Here is a 21,042-nt window from a genome sequence, read left to right as displayed (position 1 = left end):
TCTTTTTTATACAGAGAAACAACTCTAGCAGACTTCAAATCATTCGGCACAGTACCTTGTATAAGTGACAAATTTACAATGTGTGTTAAAGGAAAAGTAATAATAGTTGCACTATCCCTAACAAAACGAGCTGGAATACCATCTAAACCAGTAGGTTTATTTTCCCCTAGCTTATTAAAATACTTTAAAATATTTTCTGACATAAATGAAAAATAATAACTACTAGGTGTATTGCCTTTTAATGAATAAAAATTAGATACAAACTGCTTGCCAAATCTGTTCAATGCTGCAGGTAGTTTAGCTGTAAGATTAGATGCAACATATTAAATTTTTCAGCATCCTTGAATTTATCAAAACAGATTTCATCACCTATTTTCAGACCAATGTTGCATGAAGTTGATGAATATCCCTTTTTAGAAGGTAGACCAAGTTCCTTTAAGGATTTCCATAAGGATTAAGAATCATTCTTATGATTTTCAAAAGATTCGCTAAAATAATTCTTTTTAGCCTTAAAATTACAATCATTGGCTTTGTTCCTAAGTGATTTAAAGTTGACAAAATTTCTCTTCAGTTTTGTGTTTCCAATACAAATGAAAAGCACTATTACGATCATTTAAACACTTAATAATGTCTGGAGTTATACAAGGTTCTGTCCTTTGTTTAATACGCATTTCTCGAATGGGAGCAATATTATCAATGACATTTAAAATATAGCCTTAAAAATGTTCCATGCTTCAGAAACACAATCACAAAGTATCCAGGTCCAGTAAACCGCCAGTAATGCTTGGTGGAAGTCATCTTTATTTTAACGTTTCAAAGAACGTGCTTTTATAGTGTTATGTTTTCCAATATAGTTTTTAGAAACTTTCCTTGTGCAATATGTAGTAAAATGGTCACTTAAACATGTATTTAAAACACCTGACTGAGAAATCTTTTCAGAATCTGAAACAATAATAAGATCTATTGTAGTAGACGATGAATGTTCAACTCTAGTGGATGTATTAATTTACTGTTTAAAATGAAACTTGTTGAGAACGGAGCAAAAAGTAGGAAAAAATGTGCACTTTGATTTATTTCGGGTACAAACATCAATGTTTAAATCACCTAAAATAAGAGTTTCATATTCCATAAAATGAGGTTAAATAGAACACACAGTTTGAAATAGTTCCAGAAAGTTCAGCTGTCGATAGACGATGCCAACAAGTATGGGTTTGGTCTTCGGAAGTAGAATCTCTGCCCAAATAGTTTCCAAGTTTTCATGAAGGAGAACATTCCGGTCGGTAAACGCAAATTCACTATGAATGAATAGACAGACTCCTCCACCATGTCTGTCAATATCGCGACGAATAATGTTATAGTTCTGGATCTTAATTTCAGAATCTGAAACGGTTTCATCGAGCCATGTTTCTGATATTCCAATACATGATGCATGGGAGTTTTGTGCCAATATACGTATATCCTCAATCTTGGGTAGTAAACTTCTAAGGTTAACATGTAAAGATGAAGTCTATGGCTTTTGAATCACTATCACGTGTATTACAGTCAACAATATCAGCAGTGGGTCCTGGACAAGGATGTACATCCCCACATAAAAGTAAAAGAATTGACAGTAAAATGCAATGACTTTTCACAGAATAAAGTGAATTAGAGTTTCACTTTGATGTAGAACAATTGAAGTTGATGAAGTTACAGTAGAATGATAGATTACCATTCAAAATTGGAGAAATGTCAACACTTTCCACAATCCAATTGCCGTCAAAACACTGGTAAACTTGGCCGTTGACATTATCCGAAATCAAAATATTGTCCGAACTATCAACTATGCACTATCAAACTGAGTTGAGTGTGTCCATTCAAAGAACGTCACAAATAAAACATTATGATTAAAAGTATCCTCGATAGTGCCATTTTATCACAAAATAGCATTTGCATTTAACCTTGAAGGATGACCTTGACCTTTCACCACTCAAAAAGTCCCTAAGATACACATGCATGCCAAATCATGTTGCTATCTTCAATATTGCAAAAGCTATGACCAAAGTAAAGTTTTGGGACAGAATGACAGAAGGACAGAAACATAAAATGACAGACAGGCCAAAAACAATATATATCATTCGATCCAGGGGCATAAAACAATAGGTAGCGCACTCCGACCATGTTACCTTTTCAAAATAAGATTGACAGGTTGTGCACAATTATGATAAACAATCCATACAATTTAAATGCTTTTGTATTTAAATTCAATTACACAATGATTTCTTAACATAGTAATAAAGAAATATACATTTGGCTATAACAGTACATACACAACACACAAGTTGCATCTACAAATAAAATAATTTGAAGTATGTGTTGCATGTTTTAATAATCACAATTAAGAACAACACATTTGAACAAGTAAAGGAAACACAGGTTGTTGTATACAAATTGGATATTTCGGCAGAAACTCCAACATCATTTTCATATTAACAAGAGCTGCTCCAAGACAGCACACTACTAGCTGCATGTAAGCTACCTACAAACCAAATTACGGTATAATACGTCCGTCTAATTTAAAGTAACTAAACTTAAACGTTTATTTTTCTACCGCTATTTTAAGTTATTAAGTTAAGAGCTATTTTAACAGATGGTGTACAATGCCATTTGGCGTGCATCATCTCCTTATCCATATATATACTCATACCAATCATACCAAGTTTAAATGAAATCCGCCAAAGCACTTCCAAGATATGGCTCCGGACGGATGGAAAGACGGATGGACAAACGGAAAGACGGAAGGACGAACGGAAGGACGGACAACGCCAAAACAATATCCCTCCGCCTATGGCGAGGGATAATAATGCAGTAGAATATGATATGGAGCTGTTGCACATTAACATTTACCACATGTATAAGTACAAAAAGGAGGCATAATTCTGCTAAACTGCAGATCAGCATTATGGAACTTTATCAGTAACCTATCATATTAGTGAGTTTTCAATTCAATACAGGTAGTAGGAACACAGATATGGGGATTCTTAATGTCTACCTCAACCAAATTTAGTACGAAAAGGAGCCTTAATTCTGGTAAATTGCAGGTCTGAGTTATGGAACTTGGTCAGTAATCTCACACAAGGCTCGAAACAAATTTATGAAGTTTAAATAAAATACCTGTATTAGAAACAGTGAAATAGAGATGTTCTTGTAAGTTACCATACCCAGACCATAAGACATATGCTGACGCCAACATTTGGGTAATCAGTATAGCTCCTACTATTTGGTGTATAGTCGACTTAAAAACTACCCTACCTTATGATGAATGTTGTATGCAGACACAAATATTAAATCTGTCTTATTTCATAATACCTGATAATAATCACAATTCATATAATCCAAAAAATTAATGGGTTCTTTAAATTTCTACAACAGAAAAAAATCTAATAAATATTTAATTTATGATAAGCATCTTCCAATTATTTTTTCATTGTAATAATTATAGTTATGTTATTAAAGATTCGTAGTATGAACAACTATGAAATTATACAGTTATTTCATGAATGTGCTCGGCCTCGGGCAAGAGTTCTAAAGTCATCCCTGATACCTAGGGACAACAGTTTTGACTGTTCATCAAGCATTCATGAAATAACTGTTTTATTACCTGATTTTATTACCTAATCAAATTTCAAACATAGCACGAGCGGGCAACAGTTCAATCTATTGACCGGTCAACAGTTCGAAATATTCACCGGTAACAGTTTAAAACATTCCAACATTACTTTTTCGACGAGTAAATAGCAAAAAATAATTCAATATCATTTATATTACAGTAGGCATAAGGTAATTAAATAAATTGCTTAAAACACCAAATGCTGTTAAAAACCAATTTAGGCACTATCAGGGAACAAGTCTTTAGCAAGCTGTTTCTTGTTGACTTTGCCCATTGCATTTCTGGGCATGTCTTTCAAGCATGTGACCTTTCTTGGAATATGGTAGGGAGCCATTTTGTCCTTGGCCCAAATCTGAAGGTCATTAGTTGTCAAGGTCGCACCTGACTTGGTTACCAGGACAGCTGTCAGAAGCTGGCCATATGTCATGTCTGGTAAACCTGGAACAAAGACTATTAAACTTATCATGCATACAATCTTGTTAAAACAAATGAGCATATTTCATGTATATTTGATCATGATTGGATTTTTTTTGGTCAATTTATTGATGACAGACTGACAACACAGGCAAGTTCTTAGAAATCTTCATTTAGATAAAACTTCTGCGTCCTACACCAATAGCTTATTATTTGCTTTGTGTTTAAGAAATTTGATGACATATGACAAAGTCATAAATAAACAGGAGGTCAAAAGGCCATAGCTAACTTATCTTAGAACTAAAGGCACAAAACTATTATGAGTAGTTTAGACACGTTTCCACCATAGCATGTTAGCAAGTCAGCTTTTTGTTTGTAAAAAAAAACAGGTATCATTTTTACACTTAGCCAAGAGATCATTAGAGCTCATTTATTATGAGCATGTTTCATGATGATTTGGCATAACATGTCATGTTTTCAAAAGACCAGAACCATTTGTGAACTTTGCTGAGATATTAGAACATAGGTTCTGAGTGTTTAATAGGCAAAAAAATGATGGACAAAAGTTGATCACAAAAGCTCTTTATGCAATCATCAATACGTAATATATATGCACAAATTTCAGTTATGAAGGTCAACCAAAAAGAAAATTAATAGTAGTAATTATTACAAAAAAATCAAAGACAATAAGACCCAGTCGCACGGAAATTGGTCTCCAGGTAAACTCTTTTCAAATAGTTTAGTTGCAACTTGTTTTATTTGCTTTCAAACAATCTGGCATTGTTAGGAAATCAGTGACCCAACATTAAACACATGGCATCCCAAGTCTTTTTTTTCTTCAGATTTTTGTAACAATGACCTATATCCCACCCATTCCAGATGCAATCATATGAGTGATTAAGTTATTTGATATCAATGTTTAACATTCCATTGCTCATTTGGTTCTCATATTTTAATTACCAATTCGCCAAAACCATTCACCCTACAACAACATACCCATTCCAAGAATAGAATAACTTTATTTGACAACTTTTGTCAAGTGCTGTTCTAGTGGAGACTGACCTATGACCGCCACATCCTGTATGTCTGGGTGAGCCAGCAGGTGGCGCTCCACATCAAGTGCACTGATCTTGTAGCCTGCGCTCTTGATCACGTCCACTGAGGTACGCCCCACAATATGGAACACACCATCCGCAAACACAGCTGTGTCACCTAGCAACAAGGCATACATTCTTAGGTTATTAGAATGATATGGCCTAATTTTCTAAAAAAATATTCAAAAAAGGTTAAAAAAAAGTGTAAATAAAGGGCTGTTAAGTCCAACTTAAAGGGCCATAAATCCAGAAAAAAATGCTTTGACCATCATATTATGAAGCACCAACAACTAAATGCATGGTAAGTTTTGAAAAAACAAATACCAGTAAGAGTAAATAAAAAGCAAGCACAAACAAAGTGTGTGTTACGCTAAAAAATTCTAAGTATTGGTATTACTCATAACTAGTGATAAGCAGACCGTGACATGACAGGGGCATCTTATCAACATATAAATGCTAAGATGTTTTGTCTAAGTCTGACTGGGTATTATTGGACAGATACACTGCTGCGATGGGCCATAACTCCTCAGAACTATCTTGCCCATAACATATAAATACGATAGTTACCAGTCTTGAACCAGCCATCGCCTGTGAATGCCTCTGCAGTGGCTGATGGTCTATTCCAGTACTCCGTAAACACATTATCTCCTTTGATAAGCAGCTCTCCACATAACCCCTCCTTACCTACAGTTGCAGAGTCAAACCTTAAAAGTGAGTGCAGACTACAGAAATCCTCCATGTACTTATTGTTCTCAGAATAATCCAACAAAAACAGGTTATAATTATACAAAAATTACAATCAGATTGCCCTATTTTGAACTTAAAGGGACTGTCAACCACAAATGATTAAAAGAGAAAAGTTCATAAATACTGTATTTTTTTACAATTGTTTGTTTATATTGATTAAAATAGCACGACTGGTATATTACATTACTTGAAAAAAGTTAATATTTTCAGTACATTCGGTAATAAAATTTCCCGATGTGATATCGAAAGTACATCGCGAAAATAGGTGACATAATGATTTACACAGTATAAATAACGCAAGTATAAAATATAAACAATTCATTACGCATGCACAATATGCATTTCTGGGTTAACCACGTGTTGATGATGATCAATCTGCAGTCGTAATTTATAGTTAACTGGTAGTTACCTGGTAGACATACCCAGTAAAATTTATTACCAAATATACAGAAAATATGAAATCTTAACAACTTTTTTCAAGTAATGTAACATACTAGTTGTAATATTTTAGTCAATAAAAACTAATAATTGAAAAAAAATATGGTATTTTACAACTTTTCTTTTCTTCGTCGTCGTGGTTGACAGTCCCTTTAAATTTCAAACAAAAATGAAAATTCATTTAACTATTGCAAGCATCAGAAATAAAAGGACAGGTTTGTATTTCAAATGCTAACCGATTAAAAATATCACCGGTACCTCATACCTTGAAGAAATTGAAGGTGAATGCTTTGTAAACCAAAAAAGATAAAAAACGCCTAGTATGTACCATTCAACTTTATAACTGATAAAGGAAAATCCACACGTAACATTACTGACTAAAAGCTAAACAGTACCTTTGGTAACAGTAACCTTTTTAGCGTCTGCAGATACGAGCACATCACCGTGGTTACAGTTGTCATGGTGCTCCACAATTCTTGCTGACACTCCTGGGAAGGGCAGACCAACAGCTCCTGGCGTACAAAAGCAGTTATAAGTTTTACAATTCACACACTATGGTGGGAAAGTTGTTTTGCACTTAGTGATTGCAATAAGATCATTACGTTTTCACATTTCCTATTTTAAGTTCGGGAATTTCCTGTAAACATAAAACAAGATATGTTAAATGGTTGTAGCTCACACGAGTGTGCTGAAAGTAGTATTCAAATACAAGAAATATTCCAAATAGTGGCTAGAAAAAACTTAATTTCCTTCAATAAATCTTCAAAATTACAAAAAGGTTTCGACTAAAGTGGTGTGACCATTTTTATATCACCTTTGTAAAATCATTTACCTGAAAACCTGTTGACCTCAAAATTAATTGGCTTCTTCTTTTCCTCTCAAGTAACCCATGTAGATGATCGTGGGTCAAAGCATTCAGTAAATATCAAGCAAACATGAATTTTATTTATAAATATCAATTAAGATGATCATAGAACTTAGCATTTTCTACATATAACTCAGAAATGATTTTTATGTTAAAAGCCAATATGACATTGACCTTTAACCTAAACATCATAAGGCATCTTTCTTTCCTAAGAAGAAACAACCATACCAAATTTAATCACCGTAGGTCAAAGCATTATGTGGATATCATGCAGAAACTACTTTTATGTTACAAGCCCCTGTGACATTGAAATGTGATTTCAAAATCAATCCATTTCTTCCTTTTCTTCCAAGTGAAAAGTTTCACTTATAAATAATATATCAGGAACAAAATGATCTACCAACAAACAATCTTACCGCCATACTGAACGCCAGACAAGTCCTAAGCAATATATCCTCACTTTTTTGAAGGAGATCATTATGAATGTCACATCCAAACATCAGATCATATCATGTCCTATCATGGAAGTCAGTTTACCAACTAAAACTTTTCCTCAGTTTGCTGGTTTACCAGAATTACCGTACATATTAATGCCTGTAACTGATTACTGCTCTATTTGAATGAAAGGTATGGGAAAAATGGCTGTAGAATATTTCATCACCCATGCCCCATACTTGTTTAATGGCTGGGATCAAACTCATAATCCTTGGATTTGTAGCCTAGCCCTATACCCACTGAGCTAGCAAGACCCAATACATACCATGCAGGAATCCTGACTCCATTGAGAGGGTTGGTCAGTGCCATCACTGCCATGCCTATCTCTGTCATGCCTGACTACATACCAGAAATCATGTCTCCATTGAGAGGATTGGTCAGTACCGTGCCTATTTCTGTCATGCCTGACTACATACCAGGAATCCTGTCTCCAAGGAGAGGGTTGGTCAGTGCCATGCCTATCTCTGTCATGCCTGACTACATACCAGGAATCCTGACTCCATTGAGAGGGTTGGTCAGTGCCATGCCTATTTCTGTCATGCCTGACTACATACCTGGAATCCTGTCTCCATTGAGAGGGTTGGTCAGTGCCATGCCTATCTCTGTCATGCCTGACTACATACCAGGAATTCTGTCTCAATTGAGAGGGTTGGTCAGTGCCATGCCTATCTCTGTCATGCCTGACTACATACCAGGAAACCTGTCTCCATCGAGAGGGTTGGTCAGTGCCATGCCTATCTCTGTAATACCTGACTACATACCAGGAATCCTGTCTCCCTTGAGAGGATTGGTCAGTGCCATGCCTATCTATGTCATACCTGACTACATACCAGGAATTCTGTCTCCACGGAGAAGGTTGGTCAGTGCCATGCCTATCTCAGTCATGTCTTACTACATACCAGGAATCCTGTCTCCATGGAGAGGGTTGGTCAGTGCCATGTCTATCTCTGTCATGTCTGACTACATACCAGGAATCCTGTCTCCACGGAGAAGGTTGGTCAGTGCCATGCCTATCTCTGTCATGTCTTACTACATACCAGGAATCCTGTCTCCATGGAGAGGGTTGGTCAGTGCCATGTCTATCTCAGTCATGTCTTACTACATACCAGGAATCCTGTCTCCATGGAGAGGGTTGGTCAGTGCCATGTCTATCTCTGTCATGTCTGACTACATACCAGGAATCCTGTCTCCATGGAGAGCGTTGGTCAGTGCCATGTCTATCTCTGTCATGTCTGACTACATACCAGGAATTCTGTCTCCATGGAGAGGGTTGGTCAGTGCCATGCCAATCTCTGTCATGTCTGACTGCATACCAGGAATTCTGTCTCCATGGAGAGGGTTGGTCAGTGCCATGCCTATCTCATTCATGCCTGACTACATACCAGGAAACCTGTCTCCATGGAGAGGGTTGGTCAGTGCCATTCCTATATCTGTCATGCCTGACTACATACCAGGAATCCTGTCTCCATGGAGAGGGTTGGTCAGTGCCATGTCTATCTTTGTCATGCCTGACTACATACCAGGAATCCTGTCCCCAATGAGAGGGTTGGTCAGTGCCATGCCTATCTCTGTCATGTCTGACTACATACCAGGAATTCTGTCTCCACGGAGAGGGTTGGTCAGTGACATGCCTATCTCAGTCATGCCTGACTACATACCAGGAATTCTGTCTTCATGGAGAGGGTTGGTCAGTGCCATGCCTATCTCTGTCATGTCTGACTACATACCAGGAATTCTGTCTGCATGGAAAGAGTTGTTGTCATGTCTGACTTCATACCAGGAATCCTGTCTTCATGGAGAGGGTTGGTCAGTGCCATGCCTATCTCAGTCATGCCTGACTACATACCAGGAATCCTGTCTCCATTTAGAGGGTTGGCCAGTGCCATGCCAATCTCTGTCATGCCTGACTACATACCAGGAATCCTGTTTCCATGGAGAGGGTTGGTCAGTGCCATGCCTATCTCTGTCATACCTGACTACATACCAGGAATTCTGTCTCCATTGAGAAGGTTGGTCAGTGCCATGCCTATCTCTGTCATACCTGACTACATACCAGGAATCCTGTCTCCATTGAGAGGGTTGGTCATTGCCATGCCTATCTCTGTCATACCTGACTACATACCAGGAATTCTGTCTCCATGGAGAGGGTTGGTCAGTGCCATGCCTATCTCAGTCATGCCTGACTACATACCAGGAAACCTGTCTCCAATGAGAGGGTTGGTCAGTGCCATTCCTATTTCTGTCATGCCGTATCTCTCCAGCAGGAGGTGTCCCGTCAGGTCAGCCCACCTCTCCATGACAGGCTGGGGCAGGGCAGCAGATCCACTCACCATCAACCTGTCATTGGCATACATTTCCTTATTCAAACACAATAGTCAAACCACTGTCTGTGGAATCTAATTAAGAACATCTCAATTCCATTAAAGTTCTATTTACCAAAAAACTGAATATAATACTTAAGAAGAACCATTATTATTAATTCACAATGTACAAAGTTTACCATCTTATGATTTCTAAATAAATATGTAACCCTACCCCTTTTTAAGCCCCCACATGGCATTTTTTTGACCTGCTAAATCCAGTCAAAAATCTGTCTTAAACAGGACACGGATGTTTCTTGGAAAAAACACACCTGAATTTCTGTTTAAGAATGCTTGGCAGGTCAGATGGCAGATAGGAAGATTGACTGTCACGCTGGCGTTCATATTCCTGTATCAGCTTTGAGTAAATGGTGGGAACTGCCATAAAAATATTCACATCCGAAGCATCTGATAACAGTGTTTGCCATGTCTGTTGAAACCAAAAGAATGAACAATTAAAAATAAAGAAAACATATGAGGTAAACATCACTGTAGTTGTACGTATCAGTCAATTATTCAAGTTAATTTCTTTTACAAATTTATCCTTTAAAATAAACTAACCTGCAGACACTCATATAATAAAGAAAAAATTATGTTTTACATTTTACATTTTCACTTTTCAAACAACTTTCAGCATAAAAAAATATTCATGCTGCCTAAGATTTATTTCTAATTGCCAGACAATAGCAATATTACATGTACATGTAAAATATCATGTACCAAGTAATATCACACTTGTAAATTAAAAATGATTTGATACTCAATGGAAATATTTTTACATCATAGTCAGCATGTATCTTAAAGACATCTGATTTATTTGGTTTGTTTATCATGGCAATTGTTTATTATTTTATGTCCCAAGAAAAATTTAATATGGACAAATCTAGTTAACCCTTTCCCTGGCAGAAGCAAATTGAAAATGGCTATGTGCAAACAGCATAAAACCAGAACAGCCTGTGAGTAACTGACGCAGTCTGTTAAGGTTTTATGCTTTTGCTGCTCATCAGTATCTTCAGGTTGGAAATGAAGCCTTCAAAACTTGAATCTTGTAAGAAAGGTCTTTAATTAAATTTAACTTTCATAGGGACTACAAATGCATAAACATACGTATCTTAGTGGTAAAGGGTTAATGAACAAGTCACCTGTTTGGCATCAAACTTTGGCAGCATGGTACACTTGGCGCCCACATACAGAGGTGTCATCAGCACATTGACCACGCCATGCACATGGTGCAGGGGAAGCACGTGCAGAATGCTGTCTGATTGGGACCAACCCCACGCCTGCACCATATCTCGCATCTGGGCATCCAGGTTGCCAAACGTCATAACAACACCCTGATGTAGATGTACATATATTGACAGTTATTTTAAACCATTCAATTAATGAAACAATATTATCCCAGTATATGGCATATAAAATTGTGTTTTGGAGGGTGTAAAGCATTCAGCTGGGATTTATGGGGTTTCTTTGATGGCGTTTACCTTGCAACAAGATGGTCTCAGCTTTAATACCTAACATTTGAGTGATGGAGCATTCTCAGTATTTTACATATCACAAAACAACTGGTTTTTGCTAGAACAAGGGTTTGACAGGGTCTTGATAAGCCTGAGGCTTTCGTTACAGTTAAAGCAAAACAAACATTTTTTAACAAACTGTACCTTAGGTGTACCGGTTGTACCGCTGGTATAAATTATCATGGCTTTCCTGTTCTTGTACTCATTTTTCCTAGGCCCATCTTTCAGGCCAAGGAACGTTTCCTTCGAGTTTCCCTTCAGCTCAGAATAATCACCTGAGTAGTCGTCTTCCCCCATCTCCAACAGGGGGCGCCCCAGTTGTGAGGAAATAGGGGCCAGTTTATCCCTGAAGGCTGCAGTTCCTACAAGCATGCAGGCCGAAGAGTCTTCACAGAAATACTGCAGCTCTGTCACCGGGTGTGACTTGCAGAGGGGTACAGCAATAGCCTTGCACATCCATATGGCCCACTGAGCCACGACATAGGAGAGATCGTTTTCGCACAGAAATGCAATTCTTTCCCCTTCAAGAGGAAACTCTGTGTCTTTTAAGGTTTTTCTACCATCGGTTTTACTTGCAACCGTTAGCTCCTTAGCAAAGTTGACACTGTAATGAAGTAAATCCTTGTATGTATATGTTCCATGCTGCGTTGTAAGAGCAGTGTTATCTTTAAATCGTTCAGCTTGAAAAAAGACTGGAGCCACAACTGAAGATCCATTACTAAGCTTTCTACTGGATTGTTTCAAACAGGGTTGAATGAACTTTGATGCATTATAATCATTATATCCAGGACGAATTATATTGTTTGTAAAACACACTTGATTTGTTCTGACAAGCATTGAACAATTCCTTGATTTGCATGCTTGCAATTGATGCAGCCAAAGTCCCAAAGGCAGGGTTTGAAGTCGGAATCTCATGGTAAACAATTTAGAAAGTTTTCCTGAAAGTATACATTAAAATATAATTATAAACAAGATATACATGATGGCCCTTAAGCGCTACTTGAGTTCCTACACACCAATTGTTAAAGACTTCACCCAAATGATTGTACCAACTTAGCATGAGAAAAAGAGGATAAAACAAATTGAACAAGAAACATGTCCAAACATGTGTCTCAAAAATCTGCATATGTCAAGTTATTTATAGCCCTATTTGAGATTCAACCTGTATGTGTTACCTTGACCTTTTAGTTTATGTGACAGGTGATATATGCAACACTCCCCTTATGGTGGTCATTTGTGAAAAGTTGTCTTAAAAATGACTGATAAATAAAAAAAAATCCATTTGTGGATGCACATGATAATCCAAATAAATGTTCTGACCAAGTTTCGTCAAGATTGAGTCATAAATGTTGCCCCTAGAGTGGTAACACTTTTTTTTTTTTAGATTTGACCTGTTCAGGCTTTTCCCCAGCAATTTTTTCAGGTTCAGTGGGAAGGCCCCACGAGAAGAGGTCGGTGCAGAAGGGGTATGCTTCATTGTGAGTGTTGATTTATAAGAAACGTTTAACATGTTCTAAATAAAAATCTGAACTTCTTTAAATCTATTTAACCAACCTTATTCCTTTTTAAACATTATTTTTTCTCATATTTATTTCTTCACATGCATATACACAGATCTGTTATGTTGCTGTTGGCGGAGTCCACAGATTGCGATCACCATATAATGTGCACGGTCACTCACATAGATATATTTATGCATAAGCATAGCTAGGCGATCTCGAACATGTTATTGAATTACCTTTTTGTTGTTGCATCAAGTCTACTGTCTTATATCCATATGCCAGATATTATTCCATGTAATTCCAAATGCATTGCCGAAAGTTTCATTTTCATTTACAAATTCTACCTACAAATAAACAGTTCTGATATATTTCATGTAAATCCTTTATCCTGTTTTAAAGTGTGCAAATATTATACTTCATGTATTACAACAAGGTATCATCTTCCTGAAAAGCCAGGGTTCTAATTGATTGCCGAATAAAGACTTCATAGCGCAGAGAATGTTCAGATCTTTACTTTTCTTTAAATACTTGTAGTTGCACTTTTAAATAATTTGGCAAACCTTTTCTCTTCATTAAAACAAATTGTTTATGAAATATCTACTGTGCTATAATTGTTGATATAGGTCATTATTGATCTACTACAAGCACAGTTATTGTATTATCTTCCAATGTGTAAAGCGTGTATCTGGCTGCATGAGCGCTGTTTGGCTAGTAAGATTATGGAATAGATTGCAGGTAAAATCATGTCAAATTTAGAGAAAGGATGTTTTCAAGGGTTGCATGCATAATATTTGTTGCACTAGAAAAGGGTAAATGTGATATGTGATATACAATTAAGTAGGAATATATGATATACAATGAGAAGTAAATCTGGACCAAACTGGATTAAGTTGGGAGGCAACCCATTGGTTTCGTGCAAGCGACTGCCTGCATCCAAACAACTGATTAGAATGTTATTGTTTTTATAATTGGTTCTTAGCAAAATGCAAAGTAAATTAGGATCAAGGCTTGCAAGAGCTCATGAAATTTGCAAGCGCTGAATAATCAAGATCAGAAAATTAAGCGTCGAAGCAACATTCTGACTGAGTTTTATGGAGATTAGTAATAAATGTGACCTCTAGAGGTAACAAGGTTTTAATATTGACCTATTTTTTTTAACCAAAGCGACCCACATTCATACTAAACCTTGATACAGCCCTGATAAATAATCTGGCCCAGTTTCATTTAAATTTAATGAAAAATGAGTCTAAAGTGGTAGTCCATAAAAGTACTCCCAGAGCCTTTGATAATTTTTGCTATGGCGGCTCTCAGAAACCCTTTGGTTTATAAAGCTGAAAGATTGCTACTACTAAATTGGTTACAAGCTAAATGTTGATGGCATACAAGGGATATTAAAAGAAGCCAGACATAGAGTCATCACTTTGTGTGCAGGTGAGCTATAGAATTAACTAGTGTGTCTTATCATATAACACTTTTAAAGTCATCCTGTAAATAGATGAAAGTCAATAAGCAACAACAATATAATCTATATAATAAATATCATACATGCATATATAAAATAAAAGCATAATCAAAAACTATTTTTAAAAACATTTACAAATGCAATAAAATCAATTTAACCAAGCAGTGTTGCCATTATAAAAAGAAAGAAGTACTTAAAAGTTCTCTGGCACAATATCCAAGTGATATGAATTTCTTTCTAGTTCAAAGTGCATTGTTGAATACAAACAAAACAAGACACAGAATGCAGACACTATGCCAAGGCCGCAGCTTTAAGTTGCCATACTTTGTCAAGTGAACCCAAGCAGGTTTTAAAGATAGTGGCAGTGTGATAACACACTCACATGAACCTATACGTTTGTACAGGTTCCTGGATAACAGCAATTTAACAATCATAAAGGGAATATCTTCTCTCAAACCTTGAATTATGCAACATTTCAGATCTTCCATTAATATTTGAGTTGCAAATGGTCAAATGGTTTTATTCATGTTTATAATGTTTTTTGTGTAAATGGAATTATTTTATATTAGTCTTATTTATAAGACGCGCAAAGAATTTAGAGATACTCTTTATATGGGCTAAATTCTTTGGTACGTCTTATCGGTGAAGGACCCATTATGTGGTGGACACCAGAAAGTTTAAATTTTCATTAATTTGCGTAAAATTGCTTAAATCTCAACAATATCACTGACCTCTTGCCATATTATGAAACAGATTTAAATATCAACAAGCAAATTCGTTGAATTGATATCCCCCGCCCATATGCTTCTTGACACAAAAGGGTTATATTTGACACTGAAAAAAGCATTTTTTCAAGATACAAAGGGCCATAACTCTGTAATTAACAGATGGTGTACAATTTCATTTGGCGTGCATCATCCTCTTATCCATATATATACTCATACCAAGTTTCAATGAAATCCCCCAAAGCACTTCCAAGATATGGCTCTGGACACAAAAGTGCCTATAGTAAAAAGCATTTTTTCAAGATACAAAGGGCCATAACTCTGTTTTTAACAGATGGTATACAATGCCATTTGGCGTGCATCATCCTCTTATGCATATATATACTCATACGAAGTTTCAATGAAATCCGCCAAAGCACTTCCAAGATATGGCTCCGGACACAAAAGTGCCTATAGTAAAAAGCATTTTTTCAAGATACAAAGGGCCATATCTCTGTTTTTAACAGATGGTGTACAATGCCATTTGGCGTGCATCATCCTCTTATGCACATATATACTCATACCAAGTTTCAATGAAATACTCCAAAGCACTTCCAAGATATGGCTCCGGACACAAAAGTGCCTATAGTAAAAAGCATTTTTTCAAGATACAAAGGGCCATAACTATGTTTTTACCAGAAGGTGTACAATGCCATTTGGCGTGCATCATCCTCTTATGCATATATATATACTCATACGAAGTTTCAATGAAATCCGCCAAAGCACTTCCAAGATATGGCTCCGGACACAAAAGTGCCGGACGGACAGACAGCCGGAGGGACGGACGGACTGGCATCATCCTCTTATGCATATATATACTCATACCAAGTTTCAATGAAATCCGCCAAAGCACTTCCAAGATATGGCTCCGGACACAAAAGTGCCTATAGTAAAAAGCATTTGTTCAAGATACAAAGGGCCATAACTCTGTTTTTAACAGATGGTGTACAATGCCATTTGGCGTGCATCATCCTCTTATGCATCTATATACTCATACCAAGTCTCAATGAAACCGTCAAAGCACTTCCAAGATATGGCTCCGGACACAAAAGTGCCTATAGTAAAAAGCATTTTTTTAAGATACAAAGGACCATAACTCTGTTTTTAACAGAAGGTGTACAATGCCATTTGGCGTGCATCATCCTCTTATGCATATATATACTCATACGAAGTTTCAATGAAATCCGCCAAAGCACTTCCAAGATATGGCTCCGGACACAAAAGTGCCGGACGGACGGACGGACAACGCCAAAACAATATCCCTCCGCCTCTGGCGGGGGATTACCAATCAGAAGAAGGCATTACGGTGTAACGTGTACGCGTAATTTTATTTAACATGAGCTTTTAACACCGACTTTTACCTTCCTAGATCTAGTATGCTCATCTTTTTCGATTTAATAAGCATATGTTCAAAACAGATAAGGTGCAGTTTCTATTCACTCTTCTAAGCTTCAGCAACTTTTTATGCATGCCTTTTTCGCACCTCTGTGATGTTTTATGTACATACATTCTACATTACATAGGACGGTATACTGTACAATCTGTATCAATATTATTTATGTACAGTATAAAAATAAAAGATGTAATTTATTTAAGAACTTTTTAATTGTCAATTTAGAAAAAAAACAATGCTTAATTAATCCAGAAAAGTATAATATCATCGGTGTACTATGTAACGCTCTGCACCACAACAGACGAACGCAAACTGTTTTTACGTCGTGTATTCTTCCACATTTAAACCGGATGCTTTACATCAAGGCCCTGTTATCGATTTATATCTACACAGCGAGCGAATCGAGAGAGATTGAAAATTTGAATAGTGGTTGGATTTAAATTGCTCAGGCGTGCAAAATTCAAAGTGTCATTACATAATTTTTACGGAACATTATCAAGAAATGAATTATCTACACAGGTATGTAAATATTATTGCAATCCCTTGATATTAAGTGTCTGATATCGGGGCTTGAATGTTGCGCACAAAATCCTTGCGCAACAATATAGACAAAGAAGGAAACCAGTCCACCATTGTTTGAATGCTTCAGCCGTTGTACACTCCAAATATTACCAATATAAAAAGTAGCTTAATATTTGAGAGCTTCAACAAGTTGTACTAATTTTATATGTGCAACGTTGAAATTAATTTCATAATAAGATGTATTTCTGCTTTGCACTGAAAATATTCATTTTTTAAAATAGAGAATGAAATACATGTTCTTTACTTGCATTCCACATCTATTGTTATCATAAGTTTTCTTATTAAAATTCGCTGAACCTAAGCCAGGGGACATCGACGTCATCTGTTTGTCACGTTTTTGTACAGTGTAATATACATGTTGGCTTAGCCATTTTATCCGAGCTTGATGCATTCACGCACTCTATCATGTACAGATTTTAACCCTCTTCAGTTAAGATGTCCACCGTGTCATTGAACAGTGTAGTGAAATAAGGTCAATTCCAACAGCCTTGCTGTTGGGCTAGCTCTTTAGCGACGTGGTTAAAGTGTCGGACTACCACTCTGGAGGTCGTGGGTTCAATCCCCGGCTTGAGCTCAGTACTTTCACATAAATGGCGACGAGGCATAAAAGAACTGTGATTGCGGGTATGGGTCTGAGCTGTTAAATGGTTTCTGGGAGGGCCATGCGGATGCAAGACATGCTGTACCGGGCGTGTCTGGACCTTGAAACATCAAAAGGGGGAGGAGTGTAGTGAAATAAGGTCAATTCCAACAGCCTTGCTGTTGGGCTAGCTCTTTAGCGACGTGGTTAAAGTGTCGGACTACCACTCTGGAGGTCGTGGGTTCAATCCCCGGCTTGAGCTCAGTATTTTCACATTAACAGTATTCCCTTCTCTGAAGATTTTGTGTACAAACTTATTTAAAGTTGTTACAAATCTAGCCTGCAATAAATGTACAATTTATATATTGAAAAGTACCTTTGTCGGGCAGCGAGTTAGCTTGGAATCCTCATATTTAGCATAGCAATAAGTGTTTCAACAGAAAGATGAGCCGCATTTGTTAATGCAAATTTACAAACAAGGGGAGCAACTCTGTTAATTATTGTATTGTTCGTAAACAATACAATAGTCAAGATTCGTCAATAAATTTGTTCGGCTTAACAAAATGCGGTTATGGTGTTGACTTGTACTTCAGTTAAGTCAGGTTGTTAAAAGATTTAAGGGTTCACGAATGTTTGTCTAAGTATATTTTTTATAAATATTAAAATGCAATCAGTAGTGGTGGATTTAGCATTTTAAGCACTGGCCACTGCACTGAGTGCACTGCCACTAGCAACTAAGCACTTTCCCTGTGCCCCAGTAATGTTATCGCATAATATTTAATTGAAGGAAATTTCACCTTATTTAATAACTGTACCGTATGGTATTAGAATAATTATGCAAAATACAGCATATTAAATATTACACTCACGGGTGAATTCATGAAAATATTATGTTTAAGAGTGTAAAACCAAAGAATAACAGAACATAGGTATAATATGAGTTTTGCATTTCAGGGTTTTTTGTAGAATGATAGTGTCATGTCAAGCACTATGGGACTTCTTGCGGTACAACTGAGTCAGCGTCTCACCTCCAGACAGGCTACAACAGTTACTTAGGTTTAAACTATAGTCTTTAAACTTGTTTTTATTAACTACTAAAAATTAGTAATTCTTAGTGAACTATATGCATTGCAGTTCCATTACATTCACCAAAGAAAAACACAAATATAGCTTACTTCAATTCAAAAGTTTTTCTTACAATAAAAAAACTCATCGATATCATACCATGTTACAAAATAATGCTAAATGATAAGAACGGAGTACTTATAATGTGGCACAAAAGTTTTTAACCATCATAAGACATCATGTTGCGTGTAACAACTGTCTCCCTAACCAAGTGGTCAAGGCCACATCAAGAGGTCAAAAGAAAATTTAGCCTTAAAGCAGCTTTAAAATTCTACTCTCAGCCATAATTTTGCCACATTGTAACCCAGCCAGAAAAATCCCTGACCACAATGGGGATCGAACCCGGAACTTCCCGGTTCCAAGTCAGGCAGACACTCTACCGCGTCACTATAAAAGTTAGCTCATATAGCAAGACAGTATAAGTTCTCCAACTTTGCTACACACATCCCCTCCAATTGAGAAATTCTTCCACGAATTTCCTATGTCACAACATCTGGGGGACTTCTGAAACACATGGTAGTTTTTGTACGTTGGGCGGAAATGTAGCCCAGCCAGAAAAATCCCTGACCACAATAGAGATTGAACCTGGAATCCCCGGTTCCAAATCAGGCATACACTCTACCGCTTTGCTATAAAAGCTAGCTCATATAGCAAGGTGGTATAAGTTCTCCTTATATCGAACCCTGCTACAATATATTGACAGATTTTGAAATAATCGGGGACAAATAATATTCATCATGACATGATGTCTAGCATGTTATGCTTGTCTCCCTACATCAAATGTCATGGTCACACTTCAAAGATTAAATTGGGATATAAAACAGCTTATTTGGACTGTAACTGTGTCATTCGACATTTTTTCAAATATTTAATGTAGTATAAATGCATGCAAACATTGACACAAGTATTTTACTGAATGTCTCAATAACATTTAATCAATGAAATTCAATATAAAAAATATATATATACATTGTATATCTAATCATACACACAAGAGTCCTTATCAAGTGAAAAAATATCAAGACAACACTTAACAGTGGCTGAAATTTGAGACCGATTAAGTTTATTGTAAACTGCAATTCACAGAATAGCAATTTCAAATTTTGCAAGCTTAGGGTTATGTAAAAAAATGCATTAACTGTTACAATTTAGGTAACATATAAAGGTAAACATTATGAAAAGACAACTATTATGAGAAATCCTTGAAAAACTTACCTCGAAATGTATGCCCAGACAGCTGTACACACTGGAATTGCTATTTTTGAACAGTAGAATGTGGCTGTGTCAGGAGCATGTTTCAGGACAGTGATGACTGCCTAAAAATAAATTAACGTTATCATGGTCATACTGAGCTTTCATTCTAGTCTGTCCCAGTTTTATGAACCAAATGTTTTTGCTGCTATGTTTCCTGATAAGAGCACCAGATAATATATCCCTATACCATACAGTTTGGTTTGCTTATGCTATTTAAGAAGGATCTAAATCGAAAGGTAACAACAGCTACTTGATTTGAACTACATGTTACGCAATATTCACATTGTTGTGTGATAATCATTTATTTCATAGATCAGATGATAGTGTTTTCTGCTATAGTCGATGATGTGGTAGTTGTTCAACGAGCTCAATATATTAGGCTAACAGGCATCAAATCTATTAAAGTTCTGTTTAGTTCAGTAATTAAATCTTAATCAAATGTCCATATAAAGCTGAAGAAAAAAAAAGATTGACAAGGTTGAACCACAACCACTTTATTTATGCCTTCATTGATTTACCCGGTATGTGTATGAAAAATGCATAAAATACTTTTGAAAAATATTAATTGAATTATTTTTTTCAAATTAAAGAAAACTTCCACAGTTAGTTGCCATCTTTTTTTTTACATTCAAAAGTTGCATGTTGTTAAGTTATTTCGTCATTTCAATATTATAATTATCTAAGGTGAATACCCATTTATGCAAATAACTAGGATGTTATTGTTGTAAACAAATGATAACCATTTGTTTAACATTCAAACGTTTTTCTAGCCCTTTAAATATTTAATGTTTTCTCAGGTGTAATGTA

The 21,042-nt window shown here is 36.3% G+C and overlaps 3 protein-coding genes across 12 annotated transcripts in view; 2 read left to right on the top strand and 1 right to left on the bottom strand.

Annotated features, from left to right (window-relative positions):
* The window catches only part of LOC127844484 (uncharacterized), a 276,328-nt gene that overhangs the window by 252,662 nt on the left and 2,624 nt on the right, over positions 1–21,042 (top strand). The gene's annotated exons all lie outside the window — the stretch shown is intronic.
* Positions 1,055–20,354, bottom strand: LOC127844459 (malonate--CoA ligase ACSF3, mitochondrial-like). Of its 6 annotated transcripts, XM_052374698.1 has the most exons (11): positions 20,197–20,354; positions 13,312–13,419; positions 11,718–12,511; positions 11,202–11,393; positions 10,332–10,489; positions 9,899–10,036; positions 8,875–8,882; positions 6,735–6,851; positions 5,722–5,838; positions 5,123–5,272; positions 1,055–4,084 (listed from the first exon to the last, which is right to left on the bottom strand). In XM_052374698.1, exons 2-11 carry the CDS (start codon positions 13,325–13,327, stop codon positions 3,864–3,866), a joined length of 1,911 nt encoding a protein of 636 aa, XP_052230658.1. In that variant the 5' UTR covers positions 13,328–13,419; positions 20,197–20,354; the 3' UTR covers positions 1,055–3,863. The 6 variants fall into 6 exon arrangements, with proteins under 6 accessions (XP_052230658.1, XP_052230656.1, XP_052230657.1 ...); XM_052374696.1 differs by lacking the exon at positions 8,875–8,882 and having other exon boundaries at positions 9,891–10,036; XM_052374697.1 differs by lacking the exons at positions 8,875–8,882; positions 20,197–20,354 and adding an exon at positions 14,731–14,875 and having other exon boundaries at positions 9,891–10,036.
* Positions 13,754–21,042, top strand: part of LOC127844478 (D-aspartate oxidase-like) — a 35,141-nt gene continuing 27,852 nt past the window's right edge. Inside the window, exons 1-2 of one of the 5 annotated variants that reach the window (XM_052374742.1) lie at positions 13,793–13,810; positions 18,811–18,912. Coding sequence is in view for 2 of the 5 variants with exons in the window: in XM_052374738.1 (XP_052230698.1) it covers positions 13,769–13,810 (42 nt within the window). In the remaining 3 variants the exon portion in view is untranslated. Of the gene's footprint in view, positions 13,811–14,352; positions 14,507–18,336; positions 18,459–18,810; positions 18,913–20,344; positions 20,472–21,042 lie in introns of those variants that run through there. The other 4 variants (XM_052374741.1, XM_052374740.1, XM_052374738.1 and 1 more) reach the window with 4 other exon arrangements.

Source organism: Dreissena polymorpha, chromosome 9 (genome assembly GCF_020536995.1).
Source record: "Dreissena polymorpha isolate Duluth1 chromosome 9, UMN_Dpol_1.0, whole genome shotgun sequence".
In the NCBI taxonomy this organism is placed as follows: Eukaryota; Metazoa; Mollusca; class Bivalvia; order Myida; family Dreissenidae; genus Dreissena; species Dreissena polymorpha.
This window is presented reverse-complemented; position numbering and strand designations above follow the sequence as displayed.

Excerpts from the sequence above, each read along its gene's own strand:
- LOC127844459 (XM_052374696.1), bottom strand. Across the intron at positions 10,490-11,201 it reads CAAAGTTTGATGCCAAACAG|ACATGGCAAACACTGTTATC; the intron begins GTGACTTGTTCA and ends TGGTTTCAACAG. Across the intron at positions 5,839-6,734 it reads AAAGGTTACTGTTACCAAAG|GTAAGGAGGGGTTATGTGGA; the intron begins GTACTGTTTAGC and ends CTGCAACTGTAG.